Consider the following 27,826-nt stretch of genomic DNA (forward strand, 5'->3'; position numbering starts at 1 on the left):
AACCACACAGCACTCTGATGTATAGAAAAGGGCTTTCTCTTTATTAAAACACACTCGGAGCAGCAGTGCAAACCATACAAGAGCGTATCATCAGACAGTGTAAGGTGCGTTTGCAGAGATTTGGGTTTTATTTACTGAGAGAAATACAAAGAAAAACTGTGTGGGGAAGCGGGAGGGTGCTTTGCTTTGTTCAACACAGGGACAGATATTACATTATCATTTCATCATGGCTTTCTGGCAATATGGCTTTTTCAATCAGCAGATACAGACATTATTTATTCATAGATGCATTTTTAAAAGGCACACAAGATACATCATAACCAATCTCCACAGAGTTGACACAATCAAATATACATGAATATAATATTAGTGAGGTGGGGGGTGAGGGGTGGGGAGGCAGGTGGATAAATGAAACTTTATTCATATGGAGAACATGGAGAGGAAATTAAAAAAAATGGGGGACCGCAGTGGGGAACATTTACTGAGCCACTTTTATTCCTCTGCTTTTTCCACGTCTGTTCCTTTGCAGAGATTTTCATTCTGTTTGGTTAAAGTGGGCTCTGTGTGTGCGTCAGTCTGTGTTAGCGTGAGAGAATCTCTAGTGTTGAGCCCTTGTGTGTGTGTGTGGTCTGCCAGTATATCCTTGCTTTAAGGCAAGTGTCTCTTTAATGAGGCTTTGCTGCAAAAGGAGCTCCCTAGGAATCTCAACGTGCTCTGCATTACAAACACACACTCTCTGTACCACGTAGACCACTAGCACATCCTCTCCTCTACCACACACACACCATGGAGGTTGATGTGTGTGTGTGTGTGTGTGTGTGTGTGTGTGTGTGCCATGTCAAAGCATTGAGTGGTGGATTTCCTGAACAGAGTGAGAGCTTGTCAATGAGAGGACAACCTTCCCGATCAAGGAATCTGTTTCCCCCCACTCAACCTCGCTCTGCCTCTCACACACTTTCTTCCTCCTGCCCTCCCTTCATCCTTCTTCTCCCTCTCCCGCTGTGATACTCTCTGACCTCATGTTTATGTATCCCATTATGTCGAGCTGTTTGTCAGCGCTGCTCTGTCAAAGGTCCCTCCTCCTCCTCCGTTATTCACTCTCTATCTCTGCCTGTTTCCGGCCGCAAAGGCCCAGAGATACTCACAGAAACTCCATCTGAAGAAGGAGATGGTATTACACACACTCTGATGCCAAAAAAAACAAGGTGTTGAGTGTGTTGTTAGGTGGCAGCGAGCGTGCAGGGTTAAAAGGGGTGAAAGAATGTGCGAGATGCTACAAATCAAACACAAATCCAGTCAAACAAACTCAAAGCCTGTATACCGAGCAAAGCGGCATTAATGGATGGAAAATGCAGAGTGGTTTGCTCAGTGACTTTGGCCTCTCACTGCATCAAACCCATGGGCTTTTTGTTGGTTTAGACAATATCAGTAGCTTAGTGAATGTTATGAATAGGCTCAAATGACACAAAGTGTGTTTGCTGTGTGAGCAGAGAGGCTCAGTGTCACTGAGAGCAAATCCAGAGCTTCCTGGACAAAGACGCAGATGGTGAGTTTGGAGCTCTAATGAACTGTAGCACTTTCCAGAATTGACCCAAGATACAAAACAAGTGTGTGTGGGTAAGTGTGTGTTTGTGTCTTTGAGTAATGCCACGTTCCATTGTTTTGTTTTTTTACTGAGAATGAAGTGTTTAAGAGCAGATCAGCTCACAGTAGTGGCCCTGCTGAACTGCTCTTAATGAAAGCCATCAGCCTCTAATGAAAAGTATTGTTCTTGAACACAACTAAATCAAAATGTGTTTAAAGTGTGCACTCACAGAAACCACACACACACACGCACACACACACTTCATCAATGAGCATTTGGCCAAGAGGTCTCTGATAGTGACTCAACACCACAGTTACAGGGACCTAACACCCCCTGAGAAATCAAACTCTCATTTAGACCACAGCCACTGCTCAATATACCTGCTCTGGTATCGACCAGCTCAGCGGACGTTTGTGTGTGTGTTGTGTGTGTGTGTGTGTGTGGATGAGAAAGAGAGAGAACAGGAGGAGGAGCAGGATGAAGTGAAAAATCTGTGGAAAAAACAGGGAGAGAAATTGATTTATCTCCATTGATGATGGTGATTTCACATGAGATATGTGGGGCACCTGACCTCTTCACAGCCAATTAGAAAAGTTTATCTCTGTTCACAAAGCAGCTCAATATACACCTTTTCCTTTTTAATTCATGTGTGTGTGTGTGTGTGTGTGTGTATAACCTGGGACAGTTGCACAAGTTGTTAAGATTTATGGATTCTGTTAAAGGTGATAGTGTCCATCTCACCATGCATCCGCTTTAACCTTCAACCACCATAACTGAAGACTGACCTGTAAGTGAAACTGAATATTTGTCTGGCAGAGCGGCTGCTGACTGCTGCAGTTTTTTTTAATTGCTGTCATTTAATTATGGCACTTAATAATCAAAAATGCTCTGAGACCCAATCTATGGTGGTGAACCAGGGTATAACCCAAAGTATCAGTTATGTTCTTGGTGAGCATTATTACAGTAAGTGGTGCAGTGAACTAAATTCATAAATAAAAAAGAAATAAAATGAAATTTCATATCTTAAAATGTCAATTGCAAATGTTTTTTAAAATGTGGAGGAATATCCTGCTAATTTGAACTGAAGAGAAAAGACCCAGTCTTATCATTTTAATCATGAAGTTTAATTTAGTCATAACAATAACTGCTCAGCCTGTGTAAAAAACTGTTGTCAGATGTGTTCTGTACTCTGACAACGAGAGAATAACCCTGCATGCTGATGTCATCAGGGTAAGACTGGAGGTGTTGGTAAAATAAAGGGAAGTCTAAAGACGTCGCTGAGTGGCATTATGGGAACTGAAGGATCCAGTGATGTTCACGTGAGTCCATTATGTTATTCTGCTACTTCCAATTTGTCATACTTAACGGAAGTGACAAAGTAAATGTGCAATATTACTACATATTAATATTATAGTTACTTTAATATTATGAAATATTCCATATATCAGACACTTTAATTTGGCTCATCTAAATTATTTTATTTACATATATTTTATTTGTATGCACCATTTGTCATTCATAACTGGACATATTGAATGAGCCCAAAAAAGATCATGTTAATAGATGGTCACCTCCCCCAGGTTAATGAAACCCTGACAGTTCCTCAGTGAGAGCTACGGTCTTGAGTAGCACTGCACATCAACTGTGCCTTAACATGCAGCTAGAAAAGCCAGTTGATAGTCGTTCACTTCAACCAGACCACAAATCAATTGAGTTCATATCTGATGAATGGCTTTTGATTTGTGAGAAGTACATCTGTTAAAGCTGCACCACGTACAAATGCACCTTTCCTATCAGTCAAAGAGAAAATGTTGAAAGGTTTTGACTTTTCATGCTTAAAAGGCACCGAAATTCTGCCATCAAAATGTTTTATGGCAGTAAATGTTTTCTATGAGATTGAAGAAAGTGAGAACTTGTCCCCGGGGGTGATGGCTGCACCACTTCATCACTTACACCCCCTCTGGACGAGAGTGGGACGTTCACTGACACCACTTTTAACAGAATTTCTGTGTAGGGAGTTCAATCAGTTATATCTCGCCGCCATTTGGGGCTGTCAACATGTTAAACTGCCAGGTGCAGATTTAGCAGTGATTTATAAATACATTTAACTTGACTTAATTTCATCACTCCTCAGGCATCGACCTCAACTCTCGAGGCTGTCAGAATTGCTTTTCTATCACAAATGAAGTATTCGCGGTCGGCAGGGAACACGAACGGAGATAGGATTGGCTGGGGCGGGTGGAGTGCTGGTAATGAACGTGGCGCCGACACAAGGTTGGCACAGCAGGCTGCAATCTAATCAGTGCTGCACCTTATTTTCATCTAGACATGGGGGAGAATTAGATATTTAACGGCAGCAGTTTTATCTTCCAATCACGCGGCTTAGGTCTGCGCCGTGGACACCTTGTTAAGCTGCTAGATGTGTCCAATCAAACGGCGTAGGTGGGATGTCAGCATGAGTCCACTCATGTGTGTGACTGAATGTGTATGGGTTCTTTTAGCTGGTTAGCACTCTCCAATCAGCGATGTTTGTGTGTCTGCGATTGCCCCGTATTGGTGCTTGACGTGTGTAAACCAGCACAAATTGGCAATCAGGTGAGGTTGGCATGGAAGAGGGCCTCTCCTCACTGGGATCCTGACTCCAATTGGCCCCCTCTCTCCTCTTCCATGCTCTCATCCCTCTCTTCCTCTCTCACCGCAGCCATTTTAACTCGACCCTGACAGGTGCTCCTGGCAAAACCCATTACAGTCTCAATTATGCTATGTGTCTCTCTCCTCCTCTTCCACTCATTTTTATCTCCCGTCCCGGCATCCCTTTTCCCAGTTCCCTCGTCTGATGCTCTGGGACTGGTGGGAGCTCTAAGCGACCGGTGCTGGTGCTTCCCTCCTGACTCTATCACCAGTCTATCAGCGCTCTGCATCTCAGTCCTCCTAATTAGCCTTGGTGGGACTATCACTTTCCCCTTCATTGGGAAAAAGAGAGCAGATGTGGGTAAAAGAAGGAGAAGTTATGAAGGGAGAAATAGTTCTATGTGCATTGAGGGTTTCACTCCCCGAAGCAAAGCATGAAAACTGTCATGGATTGTCTGTTTGGCTCTCGGTGCTTTCAGAGATTTACCCCTGTTGCTTCCAAACTTGATAGTAACTTTGGTACCAAGCTGCCTGTGTTGATAACAAGTGTGTTGTATTTATTTGTTCGCAGACACATGGACAGAAAGAGAGGAGTTTATTGTTCAATAAAGGTGTGAGAACCGTCAAAGTTACAAATATATTACATGTGTACCGTGGTGAGATGTGCTGGTATCACAGTACCTCGAACTACACACAGCATCAGCCTCAGAGTCCAGTGTTAGCCAATAAATGATGCTGATGATTTTACGTGTCGTCAAGATTGACTTTGATTGATATAGCAACTTAAAGGGCTTAAGACCATGAGATGCCTTGATCAATCAAGGCTTATTTATATTTTGTCATATAATGATTTCCACTGACTAGAGTTTGCACGATTCATGTTTTTGGGGAAAATGTTCATGAAGTGTATAGGGAAATGGAAATGATTTACAATATAAGCCAAATGTTTAAGCTATTAAATGTTTTTTCTTTTGGTATGTCTATCTGCTTCAGAGGCTGACAAATGAAAGTTTTTGTAAACTTTGGTCAGCAAGTGTCCTGTAGGAAATATATCATTAACTTGCAGTTTATTGACAATCCTTGAAACGAGACTCCATTTGTCATACGCAAGACCAGATCTAGCAAATCAATTTGTAAAAGGACTCATTGGAAAGGTTGGATGTCGCTGATAGATATGGTAGCATCAAGTGGCCGTCACAGTGGTAGCATGTTTGAACGCAGCCTCAATGGAAATAATTTGATAATGTTTAGGGAGTTTTAGTTCCTTCAGCAAGGCGCCATCACAGACCAGGTTAGGAGATTCAGTCGCACACGTGAATCAAAGGAATGATTTGATATTTTGGGAAAAATGGTAATTTGCTTTATAACCAGGAGTCCCTTCACTAAATACAGGGTGTGGTGTTGTCCTTCTTATCTCACTTTTAACAGGAAAAAAACGATTCCATGAAACTGGTTGCTGAATTCAGAGGTGAGAGAAAGGCTCTGCCTCTACAGTTCCCCACCTGGGATCATTCACAGTATGAATTTATGTATGCTCTCATTATACAGCAAAGATCCTTGGATAGAATGGCATATATTAATATGATAATACTATCTAACCTAGCTGTGGCTCAGTCTCCCTTTCTCCCCCATCACACGTTTACTTCTCCCGCTTTTGCCCTGCTACTTCTGCTTTGTCTTTCTTTCCTCACTAATTCCTCTCTCTCTCCTTTCCCATCACCCTCCCCTCTCTGTCTCCTGCAGGTGTGTGTGTGTGAGAAGTGGGGGAGAGAAGGGGGATGGCTACGAGGTGTTGAAGGAGACGGGCGAAGAGGTACAGGGAGTAGCGAGTGATGAATCTCCCTGCTGTCTATAACACACTCCGCTTTGCCGGCTCTTCCCTCGTTTCTGACCCAAATCTAATGCGACAGGGCTCGTTTTTGCCGTCCCCACCCACACACATGTGCACGCACTCACACACCTCCTCCCACCTCCCCCTCCACACTATCGCAAGAGTCGTGCAACACCCCTCTATTTTTAGCTGTTTGTCCTTGAGTTACAATCCCTGAAAATTGCCATGATCCATAAAGGACTGGGTTGGGGTGCTTGAGGGAAAACACACATCCAACCCCGCCAACACCATCTCCCTCCAGCCCGCCCCCACCTCACCACCTCTGAATGTGTGTGTGAGCAACAAATTGTTACCCATTTCAAGTCTTTCACCATTACTGGAGCGAATATTCCTCTCATTAAAGAGGTGAAATGGAGGGAGCGTTAAACGAGAATAATGCCGACAGATCAGGCAGTTTTTTTCTCTGCCCCCCCCCCCCACCGCACTCTCTTCCCCCGCTTCAGAAAGTTATCCACTGTAGCCAATTAGCATGACTGCTCTGTCTAGCATTAGCACCTCTCTTCCGTATTCAACTCGCGCTCTCATTACCATCTTTACTCTCTTCCACTCCTGTCCTCCTCCAGCCCCTCCTCTCATTCTCTCTCTTTCTCATTAGGGCTGCGTCGTAACACAGTGAATCATAATAGATGCTCTACACTGTGAAATGGCTTTAGCGTTGTCTCATTTCGCCCCTTGTAGTAGGAGAATGAGCAAACAGACAATCTATTCGGCACAGGCACACATCACCAGCAGACACAATCAGGGCCGTCCATTAATCTGTCGTAAAGCAGCTTTTTGCCCGCCTGAAGAAATCCCTGATATTCATAGTCAGAGTGAAAAAGGAGGCTAATCTATGGGAGCTGCCATGCAAGGCCATGTACTATTCACTGATAATAAATAGATGAACTGGAGGAGGAGAGTTTTGGGGGAGATGTAAAGGATGGAGGAGCGAAAGCGATTGTGGAAGGAGAGGGGGGAATGAGGTGGAAGGCCCAAAGGTAGATGGAGGTGAGAGAGAAGATGGATGGGCAGATGTATGTGTGTGCGTGTGTGTGTGTGTTTGGGGGAGTGGGAGTGTGGGTGCAACCGGGAGCGGAGACAGCAGCATCGAGGCGTATTCTAAGCCCTGAATGTAAATATGCGTGAGGGGATTATCACAGAGTGCCAGGCGACGCTTTTGGGGCTTTGTTTCCGTGACACCGTGACGTTGGCTTTGTTTCCCTGACAGCAGACGTGTGTGTGAGTGTGTTTGTGTGTGTGACATCCAGGCATCTGTTTCCTGCTGGAAAAGGTTAATTACATCTCCACTGCCTGACTAGACGTGCCATGCATAATCACACACGCTAATGAGACCTGTGTGTGTGTCTTTGTGTCTTGATGTGCATTCTGAAAAGGCAGGTCTGTAGCAGCTGAATGGATATCTTAACCACTTGTTTCAGCTTTGAAAGTCTATTGTTGCAGCCAAGAAGTAAGAAGAGCACACACACACACACACACACCCTCACACACGGTCATGCACTCATACAGGTGACAGCTGGAGACGCACCGCAGTGGCATTTACGGACAGACACTCCACTCCCACCGGGGGACATTAATTGATGAGTCTGTGTCAGTGTGTGTGTGGGTGAGTGTGTTTGTAATTACTTGTCTCACTATTGAGGAGACAAAGATGCTACAGCATCAGAGGAGGGACTTCTCACAAACCCTGTTGCTCATTCTGACCCTTGACTCCTATCTTCACACTCCAGCTAAGCTGCTGATTGGACAGCTGCTCGGCTTTAGATCAGGCCCAGCTCAGCGTGAAAAGCGAGATGGGCTGCGGCCCTCCTTGGGTGACTTTGGAAATTACGGTACACTTTCTCACTTGGCTGAAGTTTTCACTAAGTTGATCTGACATAAGCAGGGAGGTGAGGAGATGCAGGGCTCTGCCGTGCTTTGGTTCCAATTCAGCCTTAGTGGAGGCGATGTGGTTCAGGAGGAGGAGGGAAAAATGGGGCCTGGTGAGCAGGTGTGACTGAGAGGAATAATGGGTTTCTAGAACCTGTCGCCTCTTCACACTTTATACAGTACATCAGTTATGGCAAGACATGTTTTTTTTTTTTGGAATCACGTCAGCAGAAGTTCTCAGTCAGCTGCCAAGGGAAAATTTGAGTGCAGCAGGAATGGGTAACAGGGATGAAATACGAGTCCACAGGCTTTTCATCAATCTGACTCATCTTTAGAAATATGGCTCAAGGCAACTGTGTGGTTGATGAGTTAGAGAATAATAAACTTCAGGAACAAAGTGAAACCTGAAGCCTTCGTCACGGATAGTATCGTAAACAACATAACATCTTCAAGGGTTTTAACCAGAATAAAAAATACCCAATTAATTCAGAATCTCGAATAAAAGCCTGTGGATTCTAAATCCCCTTTACAATACCTGTCTCCCCATACATAACATCAGACAGTGTCTGATATTATGAACACGCCCAGTTCCTGTACTCAGGAACCCTGGCAGCACATTCCTGTTCATCAAAGGATGAAGCCCGGTTGGGAAGAGACTGTGGCCGACAGCACCTGCAGCTGTCACACCTCTGTCTCCTGATCCCTCCAACGTGCCACCTCCTCACCCTCCACTTCCTCCACTTGCTCCTTTCTCCTCTTCCTCCGTCTGCGGCAGAAGCCGTTCAGGCCACAGAAGCAGGCGCAGGTGAAGGGCATGGCCTATGTGACGTGCAGCATCCACGTATACCTGCGCATGGAGAGGAGAGGGAGGGAAAGGAGGAGAGGGGAGGAGAAGAGGGGAAGGAAGGAGGAGAGATGTTAAAATATTTTACCGTCGTATGGCAAACTGCCACTGCTCATGGGGAGTTTTCTCCCAGGAACTCTTTTGATAACACTCAGATATCTGGAATCAAAGAATATAGTTTTCCAAATACTGAGGCAGTTACTTTTCTAACGAGAACTTCAAATTGAACTCGGTGATGAGGAGTTTTTCCCTCATTTGGTGAGTCCCTAACAGTTTGCCTGAAGGATTTGCCTCAAGTAAAAAAAATAAGATGGAGGAAGTGAGCAACTAGTTGCCATTTCATGCTGTGCAGTGCTTTCAGGGACGCTTTCAGCAAAAGTGCCTCCCAGTACAACACAGGCCTCAGTGTTTAGATCTCACTCCTTTGGATCTCGTTCCTGTTGTGGCACAATTATTTTACCAAATAGATTGTAGAAATATAACAACTTGGTGAACACAACCACACAAAATTGTGTAGCAGGACTCTTGCTGAAACACATTAAATTCTCAACCTGAATATATATAGCTTTAATGTTTTGTCATCTATTTCTAGTTTAAGAAGTGATTCACATAAATATGCTCAGACTTTCTCTATAGGATAAAAACATCTTATTCAAGCTAGTAAGCTAAAGGTATCCATCTTAGGCTACATCCACACTTTTAGATTTCAAATGCATCACTTTTTCTTTGTTTTGCACCTGGCGTTCACGCCAACAAAGAAATCTCCAGAGTGTCCAGCTGTGTCATAGCGTACAGAGGCAGGACTTACTGTATAAATACAAATAAATTCTACTGATCCCGTATTTTTATCACCAAAAGCTCTTAAATCTTGTCATCATCAGTGTGTTGTACTTCTGTGGCTCCTCTTTTTCAATGTGGGACATTTATACTCTTGATGTTTTTCAGTTTTGCATCTGTCCTGTGTTAGAAACGTCATCAATACGTCCACTCGCTCACGTTCCTGCTGTTTTCTCACATGGGCTCATTCACATATTACCCAGAGCTTTTACTAGAAGGCTGGCAGATGTCCGCAGCAACTGACTCAGACATTTGCGTTCTCCGTCTGGATACCTTAGGGAGATTATTCGGAGTTCAGTATGTGCATGTAAGCAGTTTTGATCCTTTTCAGAAATAAAACACAGCATCAGCCTCTTTAACTAGTGTTGAATGCAACATGGAAATCTAATTACACAAGTTGCTGATCTTGTCGTCTGTGCTCGCAACATCCTCCTCCTATCACCGACAATTCACACAAATGTATGCAAATTGTCATGTGATCTACATTTTTAGATGTTATGATATGGACGGAGACTATTTCTTACAAGGAGCTAAAACACTCTTCAGGACGAGATTGCTTTGATCATAAACACATTGACTCACATCTGAGTTGCAAGGATGTTATTCCAGTATGTTTATAAAAAAATAAAAAAAACCTTTGTAAAAATCATCCGTAACAGAAAAGGCTGTGGCTACAGTTGTTCACCAGGAGGACATGGTAGTTCTAGATATATTTTTGCCAATTTCCTTCCCTGATTGTTACTGAGCATAGCAACACATTAGATTTACGTTATGAACCTCATTGTAATTCATCTACAAAAAAATAAATTACATTACTTTGGTTTGGGGATATGCTGGCTGAAAATGTTGCTATATCAGCCACAAGAAACTGATCAAAGACATGAATTAGAGGTCGAACGAATTCTATTTCCTTTGGCTCCAGCTGCCTGTCACCGAACATTTTTATGCATGAAATGAATGTGACTGACTTTAGGATTGCTGGCGCCCTTGTGAACTTAGTCAAGGCCTGTTGGGTGATTACGAGTCACATTCAACCCTGAAGTCTACATGGCCAGAGACATATTAATCTACAACATGACTTCAGATATTAATCACGTGAGATTTACTTTTATTAACACTAACTGCAAGCCTACAGCGACCGGTGTAATCCAGTTAATACGCATGTATCTGACGGATGTCGATAGAATCCTCAAGGCAGATTCAGTCTGTCTGTGTGGGCTTGTCTTTCACGTTTCCGCAGCGCTCAATGCAGAGAAAGTTACTGAGGCCCAGTCAATTGGTCATTCCGCTCATACACTGCGGTAAAGATTGGCATGGCGGTCTATTGAGCGCTGTCACTCAACGACGAGAAAAACTCCTTTACCATTATGCTTCTCACATTTTTCTTCACATCCATATTTGCACTTCAGTTACTTTCGTTCTCCTTCACTGCTCCCCCCCCCTCACACACACACACACACACACACACACACACACACACACACACACACACACACACACACACACAGCCAGTTAAGGCTCACTAAACTTCCAACATTAACATTTTTTGCTGGCTTGCTAGCAGCCAATGGCAAACCAGTGAGGAGATTAGGAGACACAAGGTGAAACTGAGAGCTTCATTAAATACCAACCTGAGTCAGCAGCACTAGCAGGCCTGGCTGGAGGTTTATAGTGTGTGTGTGTGTGTGTGTGTGTGTGTGTGTGTATGTGTGTGTGTGTGTGTGTGTGTGTTTGTGTGTGTGCAATGCAAGTGAGAGGGAGTGGGTGACAAAAACACAGGCACAGAACAAATATAAAGTGTCATGCATGTGTGCGTGCACATGAGTGTGTGGGAATTTGTGTGGGTGTGTGTGTGTGTGTGAGAAGCTTTAGGGATTTATGTGCACTTCAACCTGTCTCATATGGGGGCAATTACCCAGGCTAGACTCTAGGCTGCCTGCAAGCGGAGACAAAAATGCCTCAGGCCAGTCGTTGTGTGTGTGTGTGTGTGTGTGTGTGTACATACAGGGTATATGCTACCTCCATGTGCTCTTCTTTTATCCTTCCTCTGTCATTCCATATATCCATCTAATCCTCGTCTGCAGATCTCCCACTCTGTACCCAATGGCTTAAGACCCTATGTGACATGCCAGAGAAAATCACATAGGAATAGAAAGCCATAAAACACAGCAGCGAGCGAGTCACGCTGGTGGCAGGAGTAAACTTTTCACTCCTCGCATTGATTCGTGTGTGTCCGCGAGCGTGCGCAGCCCTCTCACTTCATGCCTTTAACACTCTCAGCTTGTTTGACAGCTTACAAGGCCCTGCAGAGGATTTACAACAGCGCAGAGACACCTCTCTCCACTGTGTATCCTTCTTGTCTGCCGCGAACTCTCCAGTCCCTCCCCCCGTCCTTCGATCTCTCTTTCTCTCACCCTATTCCCTTCTTCTTCTGCCGCCCCCCCCCCCCTCCATCCCATTTCTACACGCTCGCGCTCCATCCCCAGCCATGCTGCCAGCCATAGGAGATAGTGTCTTGTTTTGGTGGTGTGTAATTACTAGGGGTTCTTTCACAGGCGAGTGCGGAGATGAGACAGATGAAAACACAGCCTGCAGACCCTCTGAATTATTAACTGGTTGAAAATGCATGAGTCAACGTTAACAGAGAGAGGGAGGCAGAGCAGCCCACGTGTGTCCACAAATACACACATAGATGAACAGCCACCGGCCAGAGCAGAGCGTGGCACCATGCATGAACCAGCCGTGATGGGATCCAAGCTGAGGTTACACCGATATGTTTGGCTGAAGATAAAGGCTAATGAAAAAGGAAATCAGCTATTTGAATAATTAAAAACTTTATAAAAGTTTCACTTGTAAATTATTCATCTCTAGGCATGCCTAAAATTCAGCTGAATGGCTGGGTGGCTCATTCTGCTCTAATAAGATGTCACTCCTGCAATTAATGTATTATAATGGCTCCTGACCTGTGTTGGGGTTTTCAACAGACACTGACACAAGTATTTATCTAAGATAATCGTGAAACAATGTATGGGCTGATAATATTTAACTCAAAGCTAGTGTTGGTAATCTTGGAAAAGTTAGCAAGAGCAGGCAACGTTTTGAAAATACCTCCAACCTCCTCCCATCAGCCCTCTCATCAAAGGTACACCCCATAACAACTGCTAGAAGACAACTTTTCTGTGACTCGCTCTGTAAAATATGGTAAACACTCTTTAAACACACTTTAAACAAGTTTCCCTTGATATTAATCCGTCACCAACTATAAATACGAGGGAAATTAATATATAAATATGAATATATTAAATCAGCCATTAAACCATAGAGAAGCATGGTCCCAACCAGATGAGCACAACATGTTTTTAGATTTAGGATTTTCTCAGCTGCCTCAGGGCGGTGGGCTCAGTGGTGGTAGTGGTCTCTGAGTTGTAATCTGTTAAACATGGCTGGATTCCTTCCAACAATATCTTTGGCTTTGAGGCCTAAAAACTAATTGTGGCCCCTAATCTTTCTATCATCATCTATTATCCTCCTGTAAACCCAGTTATACTACCTACCTACATGAACTGTCATGGCTTTAATCTTCAATTATGATTAATTACTAGACTTTAACATCTAAAGTGATTATATTTCTGACAGCTTTGTCACCACATTATGAGGTATTTAAATCTGATACTTTTCATAAATAAAATAAAAAATACTTTGGAATTAGCTTTCATTTCAGATGGGGATTTTTCGTATCTCCTCATCATCTTATAGCTGCTTTCATACACGCACTGAACCCAGGATAATCTTCTGAAATTGTCCGGAGAGGCTGTATGTGAGAAGGCAAATGTCAGAGCGAGTTGCTTTGGACATTCTCTGCAGTGATTCCTGCCAACATCCTAGTATAAACTCCAGGTAATGTCTGAGTCAGTCCTTGTAAGAATGAGGGCATATTGATGCAAAACTGGAAAACCAAAAAGATTACAAATATCTCAGGATGAAAAAGCAGAGTCATACACGTAGAAGACACTGGTGATGATGTCAAGAGAGCTTTTGGTGACACCAGTGTGGAATTATACAATATGTCCTTCACCTGCCCTATGTAGAGTTTCCTGTTGTGAACTTGTGTTACTGGATAATCTCAAGCTGCATTCTTCATATACTATATGTCACATATGTCAGTGGTGCCATTGTGCAGACATTTTCCGTAGTTCATGTCTGAAATACCTAATTACTTGTGGAATCTGGTGAATTCTTACATTTGCCGTCAAACACGAATAACTTAGTTAACTGCCTTTTTGATATGTGCACAACTGCTTTAGATAATGTCGATTCTCTGAAAGGTTTCTCCAAGTCCAATTCATCTTTTGTTTCACCTTGAATTCATGAAAGAATCTGTTGCATGAATGAGGACGCCTGAGAGACAGTGGAGGAAATAACAGCTGAAATTGTTATGACAACCTTACAACTGTGAAATTAAAGATGCAACAGCAAATCATTTTCCAAAGCTTATCACCTCCAACCAGCACAGGCCCAGTTTCCTATTACACAAACTGATCGATTAGTTAACCTAATCACAAAAGCGTGATCAGATCTTCCTGACTTTAGCGTCCCTTCACTGGCTGCCTGTCCTTTTTAGAATTGATATTAGATTTGACTCCATGGCACCGAGCTTCCTGGCTGAGCATGTCAATTATTTCCCACCAGCAGGAGATTTTGTAAAAAAGCTCCTGTTAGCTATTCACTGGTCAAGGCCGAGGACCAAGGGTCACAGGGTTTTTTGCTGTCAGGGCTCTGACACTTTGGAACAGTTCACCAGAAGAATCAGTTTACAAGAAAACTCACTGCCTTGTATTCATATATCTCTCAAAATGTAATTCTGCTGCATAGCTCCCCTCATGCTTTGACAGACAACACATATATTGAAGTTTCTGCTTCAAGAAATCTGATTTTTTTACATGACCAAATCGTGTTGTTTAAAAGTTAAAAAATAACCTTTTGCAACTCATCAACTCAGTGCTCTCTGATGGACTAACTGGGCAAAGGACAAATCATACTTCCCAAATCAAGCAACTAAGGTCCCCATGGGATGTATGATTGCATTAACTGTATAAAGCTCTCTCTGGTCACATGAAACTCTGAATATTACATCAGAGCCGTCTCTACAATGACAGATTTGGAAAACATTATATTTTGGGCATGCAGATCGTTCGATTTACAGGTGGTGAAGTTTTAGTCATGGATCAGCACCAGCCATGAACACAGTACTGTCAAATTAGACCACACGTTGTTTTTTACCATTTAAAATTGTCACTGATTTTCCATCAATGCATTGATGTCCATTTTGAGGGTTGATGGAAATCGGGAAATTTAGAGACAAAATACATCATGAATTGTACAAAAGAGTTTTTATGCTAAAGCAATTAAGAGGAACACATTTGAGAATAACTGTCACAACAAACATGTAACTCATGACTGATCAGACGGGTCCGTTTCTAGAAAAGAAAAGAGTGTGTCTCTGAGTCAAAGGCCCTCTCTATATTTTAAACCAAAGGAACTGGTGGTTTTTACTTCTTCGAAGTAATTTGGCTGTTGATAAACATCTTGCTTCAAGTTTACGACCTCTACTTCTTCTGTGTTAATAACAATCATGTGTAATTCCGCCACCTTCTGATGACACGATGCAGCCTTTTACTGATGGGAACATGCAAAATCTAATAATTCTTCTTTTTTGCAACATTCATATTCACTTGTTGTGACTTAGCCAAGCGACATGGGAGACTGTTCTAACAGCTACATTAACTCCATCCCTCTTTTGCTTCTCGATAGCAGGCAAAGTGCTCTGTGCTTCCAGGAGTCAGAGACACAGCATTGTGTAGCAGCGAGGCAGGGGAAGGCCAACAAGCTCTGGCATGGTGGTGTCTTTGTCTGACAGGTTTCAGGCCGATGAATCCACCTCATTCCCAGAAACTCTTTTTCTGGTCATAATTGTTCTGATAGTGATCAGTGGGACACAGGAATGTAACTCTTGGGAAAAGAAACAGAGTAATGTATATCACTCACAGGAATGTCACTTTAAGGAATAGGTTGACATTTTGGAAAATGTGCTTACGGAGATCTTGGAGAGGGATTGTTGGACGGTTGTTATTTCTTTAAGGTCAAAAGTAAATACACACACACACACACACACACACACACACACACACACATGAGGTAACTAATAGCCACCCACATACATAAACTATTTAGATAGTTCCTTGTATGTGGTGAACAAAGAGCTACTTTACAGTTTGGAGGGCAATCCCTTCTCTTTTCGACAGACTGCTCTAGCAACAAGCACGGGAATGTGGAAGTCAGAGGGCTGGAGAGACATGCCGAGATAAGAAGAAATGAGATAAAGGAGCAGAGTTTTAGAATAAAGCGGGGGTGGGGGGGTGGGGGGGTGCTCGGAGAGAGTTTAAAGCAGGTAGGATTAATGTCAAAGTCATCCATCCTTGTTTTAATCCATCTTCTTCAACCACATTCCTCTGAAAACTCACTCCTCTTCCTTGTATGCGCTTGTATATGTTTATGCGTGTGTATTTTTGTCTATGCATGTGTGGGTAAGCTGATTTGTGTCTTATCGAGATCCTCTGTGGAAACAGACAATGTGGTTTATTTATTATCTTCTTGTTTGGACAACAAGATAAGGCGATCATTGTTTGCGAGCGCATATGAGCATGTACACGGGTGTGTGTGTGTGTGTGTGTGTGTGTGTGTGTGAGAGAGTGTGAGCATAGCGGAATAGATAAGCTGAGTGTTGTGCCTTTGAGTTTGAGTGACAGAATCCTAATGCTGATTCCAATGGTCAACAGCCCAGAGATCCTTCACTGAAAGCTTATTAGACCTGCATTGTTTACCATGGCATCCTTCAGTCACTCATACAATTCATAATCACTGTATGTGAGTGGAACGCATACAAGCAGGTGCCTGACGTCTTCTCATGGAATATAATTGAGTCTTAAAGTTGTTAAACATGCTTAAAAAAAGGTGATCGACTTTTTCCCTCTTTGCTTTTTCCCCAGTGTGTCATGTTCAACATCACGAACATACACACAGAAAACTGGAGCTCTCTCACCACGCTATCTTGCCAAATTAATGTATTCAACCTCTAAAAAGCATATATATATAAAACATTATCCATTGAACAGTCCTCTGAATGTGGTATAAACCAGAGGTTATGCACTGCAATGGCTTTGAATGTGCCGATTTACAAAACTGCTTACATGTATATTTATTTTTGGGTCATTTGAGGCATACTGTAACTTATAGAATTCATAGAGTTGTTTAAAATACAAGAAAAGATCCTAAAAATTAAATGATTTTATTTTACTTACTTGTATTCGTCGTCTCAGCAGCAATCCTGCATTTCTCCCACTTCCCTTCTTTCTGGCCACATACAAACCCTTTTCCTCCATCTTATCTCTATATCCTTCTTTTCTGGTTTTGAGCCCCAGTTTTTAAAACGTACTATCACTCAAACATTAAAAACACAGTGTGTCCTGGATTCCTGTACTTGTTTTAGCTACTTGCACAAAGTTTTTTCTCTATTGGTTACATTGTTGTCCACCCCCTACTTTACCTTCCCCTCCCTGACTCTCTTTCTTTCTTCCTTCTCGTGTCCCTCGCTCCCGTGTCCAACACAAAATGCCCTCTGTCTGCCTCTCAGGTAAAAACCCCCACCATCAAAACCCCCACCTCAGCCTAGATAACATGGAGTGCAGTTTCTGTTGTTCCTGCACAAAGACATCAAGCGGAGGGTGGGATGAAGAGGGAGGGAAAAATGGATATATGTATAGAAAGAGAGAGAGAAGGGAAGAAAGGAGCAAAGAGGAGAAAGTCAGGGAAAAACTGATAAGGTGGTAAAGAAAGTGAAGCAGGAACACTGAGGATTGGATGACGTCCTGTCAGGCATAGGTATGGTGTGTCGTGTGCATAAGTGTGTGTGTGTGTGTGTGTGTGTGTGTGTGTGTGTGTGCAAGTTCAGGTATATTACGGTGCGTTAGAGTCTCAGTCTGTCCTCATGGCTAACTGTCTCCCAGGCTGGTGAACAAAGAGCGTATTGACTTCGCAACACACAGGAGCTTTTTCTCTTCTCCACAGGCCAGTGCTTTGTGCTTTCCTCCCCCCAACACACACACACACACACACACACACACACACACAGACCACCACATCCATCATTCTACCTGCTACTGGATCAATCCGCCCCTCTCCCCATGATGGCTCCAAACTCAACATTATTATGTCCCTTTGGAGACTTTTTTATGTTTAACATAGCAGTTTTTTAAAAATATCTATTTATAATGGGACTTTTATTCATGTTCAACAACTGTCCTTGCACGCCAGGTAATTTCGACTATGAATAAAATGACTTGATCCACCTTAGTTTGAGTTTTGAAATACCCCTGAAACCCTTCTTGCCATGAAATGTAGATGTGGACTTACAGTCAATCAACATCAACAACCACTTAAAGTTAAAATAGCCACAGAAACAATGGTGTTTAAAGAATCTCAGCTAAACTACACATTTCTTCCCTGAGGCTGTTCACAATTTAGCTTTGTGTTGTCTGTTGGCTTTATGAGCATCGATCTTTCCCCCTTGTTGAGCGATATCACGCCTACAGAGAGCCAATAGGGCGCTGCAGAGGCGCATTCGAGCTACGTTAATTATAAACTGCAGCTTCCCAATGGGGAATAAGGCTTAACGAGGCCCGGACAGAGAGCAGAGGGATTACAAGGTCTCACTAACACTGCAACTGTCCAGCCAACCATTGAGCTCCTCCATGAAGTTATGAATGTGCTGAATTATAATGCTGTAAGGCAGCGGCAGGAGCCTGACAGGGGTTGTGTGCTGCCTGTGAGAGCGACAGACAGGACGGAAGGAGAAACAGAAACAGAGAAAGAGAGAGAGAGAGAGTGAGTGTGTGTGTATGTGCTGAGAGATTTCTAGCTTCCACTGGTTGGACAGATTACCTGAAACTGAGAGGGAAAAAAATACGTAACGAGTGAGAGAGAAAGCGAGAGAAAAGAGAACAGAAAGGTCACAGTGATCCCAGAGTGGTGCAGAGAGAAAGAAGGATGGGGATAGAGACAAGAAGGAGGGGAAGAGTGTCAGTAGAGAGAAAGTCTGTTGAATGAGGATGTTCAGCTCAACAAAAAAAAAGGTATTTCTCACTATAATACAGTCTATATGTAGGTTAGAGAGATGACAATCTATGGAATGAAGGGCACGATTCACAGTCCCTCCTTTGTTTAAAAAAGCTACAGCTCAGCGAAAGTTAATGAAAGGCCTCAGCAGTCACCATTTCAAACTGATACCGCCATCAAGCACAGTGCTACACCGGCACTAGGGTGGGCTATAGCTATGTCACAAATCTGTGCAGCCCCAGTCCAGCCCCAGTCCAGCCCCCCTAGGCATTTTAGTGGACTAACCAACCCAGTTAGCAGGCTGCATGCTAATGCCGCAATTGTACCATATGACCTGTGTGCATGGTGAGGGGGGGCGGTTTCTAATCAAAAGAAAAGGTTCAGACTCCAGACTCAGAGTCTGTCTACGAGGAAAAAAAGATGACATGCACTTCTCCTAGTGGCTGCACTGTGGATATTTTTCATTTACATCTGAGCTTGTGATAGACATTTACTCTGTAACATTGGAACCAGTGTGTCTGCAGCTATGTGTGTCGGCAGCTATTATTGTTTGCAAAACAAATATACTTGTGATGATAACCAGTCTACGTTAAAAGTGACAACTGTGGTCACACTATAGATATTGATGATTTCATTTCTGATTTTGTGATAGCATTTTTTTTTCCTGAAACATAAATGCACTTGCACGGTTTTCTTGTTATGCATGTTGCGTAAAGTCCATTCTTCTGACTTCTGGATGTGTTCCTGTTATAAGTGTGGCTACATGGGCGCTGTCCGGTGCTGAAAGATGGTTTTTTCTTTGTTTGTTGAATATTCTTTGGCCAAATTCAATTAAAAACTGTATCTATATTGATTGTTCTGTGTGTCATATGTGTTTATAGGGAAAATGAGAATTTCCTTTTAAAGTAACTCTGAATTTTTTTTTTAGCCCCTTGCACGTCTTGGTCCAGTCCCCCCATAGTACAGGTCGAAATCATCCCGCCTGCTGACAGCTGTGCCAGCAGTGATCTAGGATAGAGAAAGTATAACTAAAAAATGCAGTGTATTAATGTGAATAGAAAAGTGCTGTATGAATACAGACCACATGCACACAAAGTGTTGACTTCAGATGCCAATTCCACATATTTCTGGCCATACTGGCCTTCCATACTAACGACACATGTGCCACTTTTACAGCACCCTCACGGCGAAGCTATGATTAGGAAAGGAGTGCTTCACAGCATGGAGGGAGTGGAAGATTGAAGTGTGCAAGAAGTTATTTGAATTTACACATACTTGGTGAGTATTGTATTAAATAGATGTGAAAAAAGTGAACCTGTTGCTTAAGAAACAGACAAAGAAAGCAGATGCAAGCAGCACAAAGGGGAAACAACAGAGAATCAGAAACAGGAAAGAGAGAAGAAAGAACGAGTGTGTGAGAGAGAAAGAGAGAGAGAGAGAGGGCACCCTGCCCTATTTATTCTGTCTGTAAACTGCTCACAATGCAGACATGGCAACTGGCCGTGTGAGAGAGGAGATGAGAGCAGAGAGATGGGCACAGGAAAAAAGGACAGGGGACAGAAAGTCAGGCCAGAGACAGGATTAGTGATCAAAGAAAGCAAGCGGCCATCCTGAAAGCCACCCCCCAACACACACACACACACACACACACACACACACACACATTCATGGACAGAGGGAGAGAATAAGGGAGATTACGTTTTTTTTCCGTAATGTTAATCATTTACCCTTTTTCTACCCAGCAGCACCTTGGCTGTGAGAATGAGCACTTTATGCATAATGCCATTTGCATTAGCCCAAGTATATATGTTAAAAGGGCAAAAATCCATGCACACACACACACACACACACACACACACACACACACACACACAAAATAAAACATGATATCACATCTAATTATTCTCGTGCGGAAATTCTGAGCTGGAAACAAGGCATCTGAAATACTTTAATTCCTCCTCAACCTCTGTCTCCTTGACTCTGATGAGTAGCTGATGAAGTCATAAACTACGGGCCGGTGATAGTAATTAGGCCGTCAAACAGCAGCACAACAATCTTCAGTACTCCTCCGCTTCCCAGAGGAGCACTGGTGGGAAAAAACAGGAGAAACAACAGCAGAGGAAGGAAGGAAAGAGGAAGCTTGCAATGTGAGGAGGAGGGGGAGAAGAACTTTGTGAGAGCTCACATCTAATCAGGGAATCCTCCTTCTCAATCTCTCTGTGCAACACACACTTGCACATTAACACACACCAGCACAAACACACAGAGGCTTGACCTCCACGAGCTGATCGCTCCTTGGTACTCCATCGCCCTCCCACCGGCTGACCTGATTGGCTAATGACGGCTCATTTATCTTGATGCAGCACCTGCAGTGTCTACAAGATTTGTGTGTGTGTGTGTGTGTGTGTGTGTGTGTGTGTGTGTGTGTGTGTGTGTGTGTGTGCGCTAGAAGGAGTGTGTGTATCAAAATGTCTATGTAGACACACGCACGCACGCACACACACTGTATATCTCATCACAGCTCCACCAGCTTTATCTACACCAGCACTGCCCTTGCTGCAACAGCTTGCACACATTGGTACACCTAGGGGAAATGATGGAGAGGAGAAAGAAGAGGAGGAGAGGATGGAGGTGGTGCAGAGTAAGAGGAGGGAGACAATGATAAAGGAGGAAATGAGCGGGGTGGAAGGAGGGAGGAAGAAGAGAAAGGACGAGTGAGGGGAGTACTAAAAGCAGCATAACAGGCGATGGGAGGAAGAAGAGAAAAAGCAGATCAACAGGAGAAAAGGAGAGGATGAAGAGGAACAAGAGGAGGAGGATTAAAAGAATCGCAGAAGAAAAACAGGAAAAGATGTAAAAGAGAAGGGAATGGGAAGAAGGAACAACCAGAGGAGAGAATGGAGGAGGGGAGTTCAAATGAAGGGGAAAAGGGATTGATGCATGTTTTATTCACTCTCACTAACACCTCTTTAATTACCACAGCTGAAATCACTGCCTGACTGTGATCACTGCATGAGTGTGTGTGAGGTGCTCTAATACGTGGAATGCACAGCCATCATTAATTATCAAGCAGGCTGAATAAGTGGGGCCAGCCAAAGGAGCCCAGCCATCCTATGGAGGCTGTATGATCCCAGCAAACCTGAATTACCTTCAAATGCATGTAAGCAAAATTACTTCACTTTGTTTGAGTCACTCCACTTAAAAACCTAAAGGAAACATCACATAGATTACAACTTGGCATTTCACTGCTACGGCCATTGGTTCTATCATAAAACGTCCAATGGGGCAACTACCACAAGTCCTCAGAATAGCAGGTGGGTTAGCAACACACTAACACCACCACGAGGCATTATAAGGTAACATGCAGTCTGCAAGTAACAAAACAAGTTCACACCGTTGCAAATATGCAGATGCATTTGATTACAATGCTTATAATGGACAGTTTGGCTCATAACTCGACTACATTGAATACATGCCTACATTTGGTCAACCTGTGGTGCTACACTGTTAACAAACCAGACTCATGCAGTATCGGCTGAGCAGGATGAACAGGGAAGCAAAGCAAACCAATGTAAACTGATGTGAATCTAAATCTTTGGTGGTTGAGTCCAACAACTTGTTTGCAGAACCACCATTCTCTTCACCTACAGTTTTTTTTCTTCCTGATGCTATAAAAACAACCACACAACCTTCACCATTGCCTACAAGAAGAGTCATTTCCTGAGCGACCACAAGGGGTCAAGAGTCGGAACACTGTTAACATTGCTGTTTTAACTCTATAAGGCATATTTAGTAAGTAACACACTTACTATATGCTTCTGAGATGTGTACATCATCAACAAAATCAACACTTTATTAAAAAGCGTGTCGAATATGACACCTGCCTTCTGGTCCCTAGTGGACAATCAATGCACTGCAGGCATTAGCTGGCCTATTGCCAAATTCAAAATTCAACATGTTTATTTTACCATGAGGTTTTGTAAAGTTTTGTCATTTTTTATATTCCAAGTAGACATATGAAAAGTTTATGTACAAGTGTAAGTTCAAAAACTAAAGAGGATAAAATGCTTCTGTACAAACTATTCCAAATGCAATGAATGTTGTGGTCAATAAATTGTCATGAAAGCCAGATGATTCAAAAAGTATTATATTATATTGTGTTAATGTATATATTATAAAATGCAATTACGAATTGTTTCATTTCAACTATTGTTAAATAATATTTCATCCTCAGGATGGAGCAACTACACTGCTTACTTTACTTTCTACTCTGCATCAGCGACAGCCGTGTCCGGAGGCATCATGTTTTCATGTTGTCCGTCCATACATCACACTCTTGTGAAGGAGAATTCTGATGAACACCTTCGACATTTCTTCAAATTTGGCTCAAACATTCACTTGAATTCAAGGATGAACTGATTAGAGTTTAATGGTCAATGGACAAATGTCACTGTGACCTTCCAACAAGTCTTTGTTGACTCAAGATCGCATCCACAAATCGTGACAGAACATAACACAAATTTTGTTGTTTTTAACACATTTTCCAAACGGTTAAAGGTCAGAGTCACTGTGACATCATAATGTTCTGTAGAAAACACTTTTCCGGCCATTATTTAGCACCAAATTTCAGGAGCAGCAGGGGAGATTGTGACCATATTTCCTGCAACTTGACAGGTTGGCGGAGGCACAGAAGCACGAGGCGGTAATTCTAGTTTTATATAATTTGATTACCGCAATCTCCTTACATGTAATGCCTTACTCATCCATCTCTCTTTCCCATCTCCTCCTCCTCCTCCTCTGCTTCCTGACTGCAGAGAGAGGAGGGTTTGCATGTATTACGTCTGCTTTTGTTCTTCGCTGTCGGCTCGTTGTCAAAAAAACAAAACAGGAGAGAGTGGAGAGGAAAAGGGCAGTTAGTGAGGGAGATGGAGGGCAGGTGGGGGAGTAGAGGATGAGCTGGTCGTGGTGTGACGGACATCCTGACTGTCAGTAGATATTGGAAGCGTCCCTCGCTCCTGCAACCCCCACCCTCACATCCCCGTGTCTCTCTTTGTGTGTCCTTATCTTTTATTTTCTCTCTCAAGCCAGGTGCTGCTTATCCAGCCTTCAGCACATCTTATCCCGGCTGCCGCCACATCCCCACCCCCCCACCCCCGGTTTTATCGCTTCGCCACCACAAACTCACACTTTGACATATTAAGCCACACACTCCTACACCCGTCTTCCTCCTCCTCTACCCCCTTTCTACATCTTCCGTTGTTCTCTCCCTCTTCGGGACCACTGGAGGTGGCTGACGGACCGTGACCTATCCTATCTCTGCTCTGGAGCCGCCTCTAACAGACAGATGGGGCAGGCAGACAGACAGGTAGGCAGGGAGACAGACGGGTAAAAACACATCAAGTCCAGATCTGTATCTTAACTCCTGTCTTGGAGGCTTAATCCTGCTGATTTCTCCACCGCAGCAGCCATCTACTGTAGCATCCAAGAGCCGGAACAGACAAATCCATACAGCTTAAACTCAGAAGTCAAGTGTTCTGTAAGCAAGTCACACACTTTAACATCTCATGTGTTTATTTTCAGCATTATTTTGTTGGCAGTGTACGCAAACTTCATTCCCATAGGCTGTGATGTTTCCAAATCTCCAAATCTAAGGCATCTTATTGTCCTCACGCCTCCTGTGTCCAGCTATGAGTTCGCAGTGTGTGAGCTTTGGCAGCAGCTCTGCATTATTGCAGTATTATTTCTCACTGCTACAGCTTATTCGCCTCATATAATTTAACTGGTAAATTTGCATCTAATCTTTGAACTTTTTTTCTCTTTGAGTGCAAGTGTTGTAGCTGCTGGCAGTAGCAGCAGGAGGGCGGGAGGGAGGGAGGGTGGCGAGGCTGCCAGAGCCGAGCTCTTCGTCCTGATTTAGAATTAGATCTATTTCTGTTCACCCTCCAAACCCCGCCGGGAAATATTTAAATCTGCCATGGAATTTGTGTGTATGCACATGTGTGTGTGTGTGAGAGCATATGTGAAACAGAAGTGACGAAGAATGAAAGAGAGTGAGAGAAGAAGAGGTAAATTGAACATATAAACTGTTGGCTGGTTGTTTGAAAATGTGCATGAAGTAGAGAGCTTTGGCAGCGAGCTTCACTATGAGCGGTCATGCTAATTAACACAAACCAGACAGAATGAGAAAGAGAGAAGATAGAAAGAATAGATATCGCTATAAGATAGTCAGAAGGAGAAGAACAAAAAGGCAAAGGAGGGAGTGTTTGCAGACTCGATGTGAACAAGCGGGGAGTAAGACTCAAGTCGTGGTCAGTAATTCATACGCAGAGCACGTACAGACTGAGCCGAGCTCACCCTCTGGCTACACACACATAACGGGGCATTAACACACTCGCTCACAATCACACCAGCAGTCTTGAGCCACAATCTCAACTCCACATCCGAAGCTACAGCCATCCAAATGTCACCGCAGGCACCTTTGACCCCTGTTAACACAAACACACACCCAGACAAAATCACACACACTACACCAATAGAAGACACACACTTCTACAACCAAAAGAAAAGACAAGAAAACTGAAAAGTATGTTTACCGGATAAGGAGCAAACATACTCACCTCAGGGTGGAACCCGGTGCTCAGCTGCACGGTTGTGGAGAAATGACCCGCTGTACCCCCCTTCCTCGCACACATGCACGCCGCTGTTAGTGCATACACACGCTCAGCGACGAGGTGTGTGTAAGGACAATGAGACTGGACTGGCGGGAGCTAAGCAGCGGGAGTAGGAGGAGAAGGAGGAGAGAGGGAGGGAGGAGGGAGATGCGTGGTTGGGCGGGAAGGTGAAGAGAAGAGAGAGAGAGAGAGTCTGGGTGAATAATGAAATACAGCAGAAAAAAAAACATGAAAAGAGTCCCACTGAAGCCAAGTCCCTCTTGTTCCATTTGTGGACCTGTGTGTATGTATGTCACATTATAGAGTGTAAAATATGCGACCATCTATGTCTGTGTGTGCATGTGTGTCACATTTCAGAGTGTAAAATGTGTTAACATGACTATGTGTGTGTGTGTTAAGGCTCTGAAGGTTCGCCTGTTGGTCTCGTGAGACTTGGCGCCCTGGCAGAAAGTGTACCAAGTGTGTGTGTGTGTGTGTGTGTGTGTGTGTGTGCCCTTCTCTCCATCCTGTAGCTCAGCAGCATTACAGCACATCTTATGTCTTCTTATCTGAGAAGCTCTTCAAGTCTCCTCTTTGTCTTCATCTCTCTCTCTCTCTCTCTCTCTCCCTCTCCGGGGAAATACCTCTGCCAGTGTCTTCGAAAAGGTCTCTCGGCCACTCGAGCTACTAAATTCTCCTTCTCTCTCCCCGTCTTTGACTTACTTCTCACTCAGATTTGCACTGTAAAAAATCCAGTGTAATCAAAACCCTAAATAAGTCATTTCACCATATTTTAAAAAGACATCAGATCTTTTTTGAATAAATAACCTAAAGCAAGCAAGAAAGAAGGAGAGACCAAAACCAACATATATTAATGCTACGATCAGTATTCTCTGTGGAGCTGATTATCTTGTTTTATCTCCTTTTCAGTACATTGTGACGCAAAAACCCACATCCCCCTTAATTTTATATTAATCCCACAAACACTTAAAACCTGCAAGAGGTTATTGAGCATCAAGTGAGTATTCATCCCCAGCTAAAATAGTCGAATAAGTACCCAGCTGTTTTAAGAAACTATTTGCTCTTTCTTTAAAATGAGGTTATATGTGTTTGTGGGTCTCAGAGACAGACAGAAGTAGAACGATGCTCTAACACATGGTTGGTTTGGGTCTTTTCTTGGGATTAGTTGACAATATGAAAAATACAGATAAAAACAAGCCTTATCCCTCAATAATTACACCAAAAAGATTTGATAAGGACGAGGTTTATGAAGTGTGTGCAGCTCAAGGCAGCAAACACACACACACACACACACACACACACACACAGTCACATCCACACACACACACACAGTCACATCCACCCCTGAGCTCCAGGTGTGTGCGAGTGTGTGTAATTGTGTGTTTGCCTGTGTGTGGAGTGCAGAGCGGGCTCAATCCTCCGGCTCAGCCACAGAGAAGCCAATCTCCACATCCAATTATTTGCTTCTCAAAGGCAGACAGATGGAGAGAGGGGGGGAAAACAGAGAGCGAGGTAAAGACGCACAGAGTAAGAATTAAAGAGTGGGAGAGAGAGAGAGGGAGTCTCTTTGAGTGTCTGCACAGGGGGGAATTAATTAGGATAAAAAAGAAATGTAGGGAAGAAAAAGTCTCTTCTCCGCTCGAGAATAGTTTCTCAATTAGTCAAAGTCCCAAACAGAGCCTGTGGACACAACTGTGGCGAGCGAGCTAGAGAGTGTGCTGGAGAGAGGGAGAGATGGAGATCAAAACCCTCAATGAAAAACGCCAAAAGGGACAGAAGAGCCGAGGTTGTTAAAGAAATGATTGGCAAGAGCATACTACATGTTGTATGTATATATTTTGTGTTCTTGTTTTGTGTCTTCGTACCCTCCTAAGGCGAGCGCTGGCTGTCCTGCCTCCTCAGTCCTGTTATTCTTCTGTCAGTCCACTTCTTTTCTCTCTTCTCCTTCTCCCTCCTTCTGCCCGTGCAGGATATTCCATCAAGTCTGGCTCATGGTGAGTGGAGGCATCGCTGGGCTCCAAACATACTTCAGCCTTCACTACCTTCTCCTCTGTGACTATTCTTTTCTCCGTTTGCTTCTCGCTGTCGTCTGGCCGGAGCATTTTTCTTTCTTCCCGGCTGCGGTGACACACCACACGGCATAGGGGGGTGGAGGGTTGGGGGTTGAGGACATGGAGGGGGCTGAGAGACACGGAAAGAGAGCAGAAACAAAAAGAAAAGGAGAAATTAAGGGATGGAGGGAGGTAAAAGAGCAAGTGTAGGTAGATGGAACTGCGAGCGTGGAATGACGGGAAGAGGCAGGTGGAATGGGTAGTGACACATCGTGGAGG

The 27,826-nt window shown here is 43.5% G+C and overlaps 1 protein-coding gene across 1 annotated transcript; it reads right to left on the reverse strand.

The window, feature by feature from the left end:
* Nucleotides 1–20: 20 nt before the first annotated feature.
* On the reverse strand, nt 21–27,826 carry LOC138405367 (uncharacterized). Its single transcript, XM_069513293.1, has 3 exons — nt 27,362–27,826; nt 25,443–25,592; nt 21–8,820 (listed from the first exon to the last, which is right to left on the reverse strand). The coding sequence occupies exon 3, from the start codon at nt 8,787–8,789 to the stop codon at nt 8,655–8,657; it is 135 nt and encodes a 44-aa protein (XP_069369394.1). The 5' UTR covers nt 8,790–8,820; nt 25,443–25,592; nt 27,362–27,826; the 3' UTR covers nt 21–8,654.

This window comes from Paralichthys olivaceus, chromosome 2 (assembly GCF_024713975.1).
Source record: "Paralichthys olivaceus isolate ysfri-2021 chromosome 2, ASM2471397v2, whole genome shotgun sequence".
In the NCBI taxonomy this organism is placed as follows: Eukaryota; Metazoa; Chordata; class Actinopteri; order Pleuronectiformes; family Paralichthyidae; genus Paralichthys; species Paralichthys olivaceus.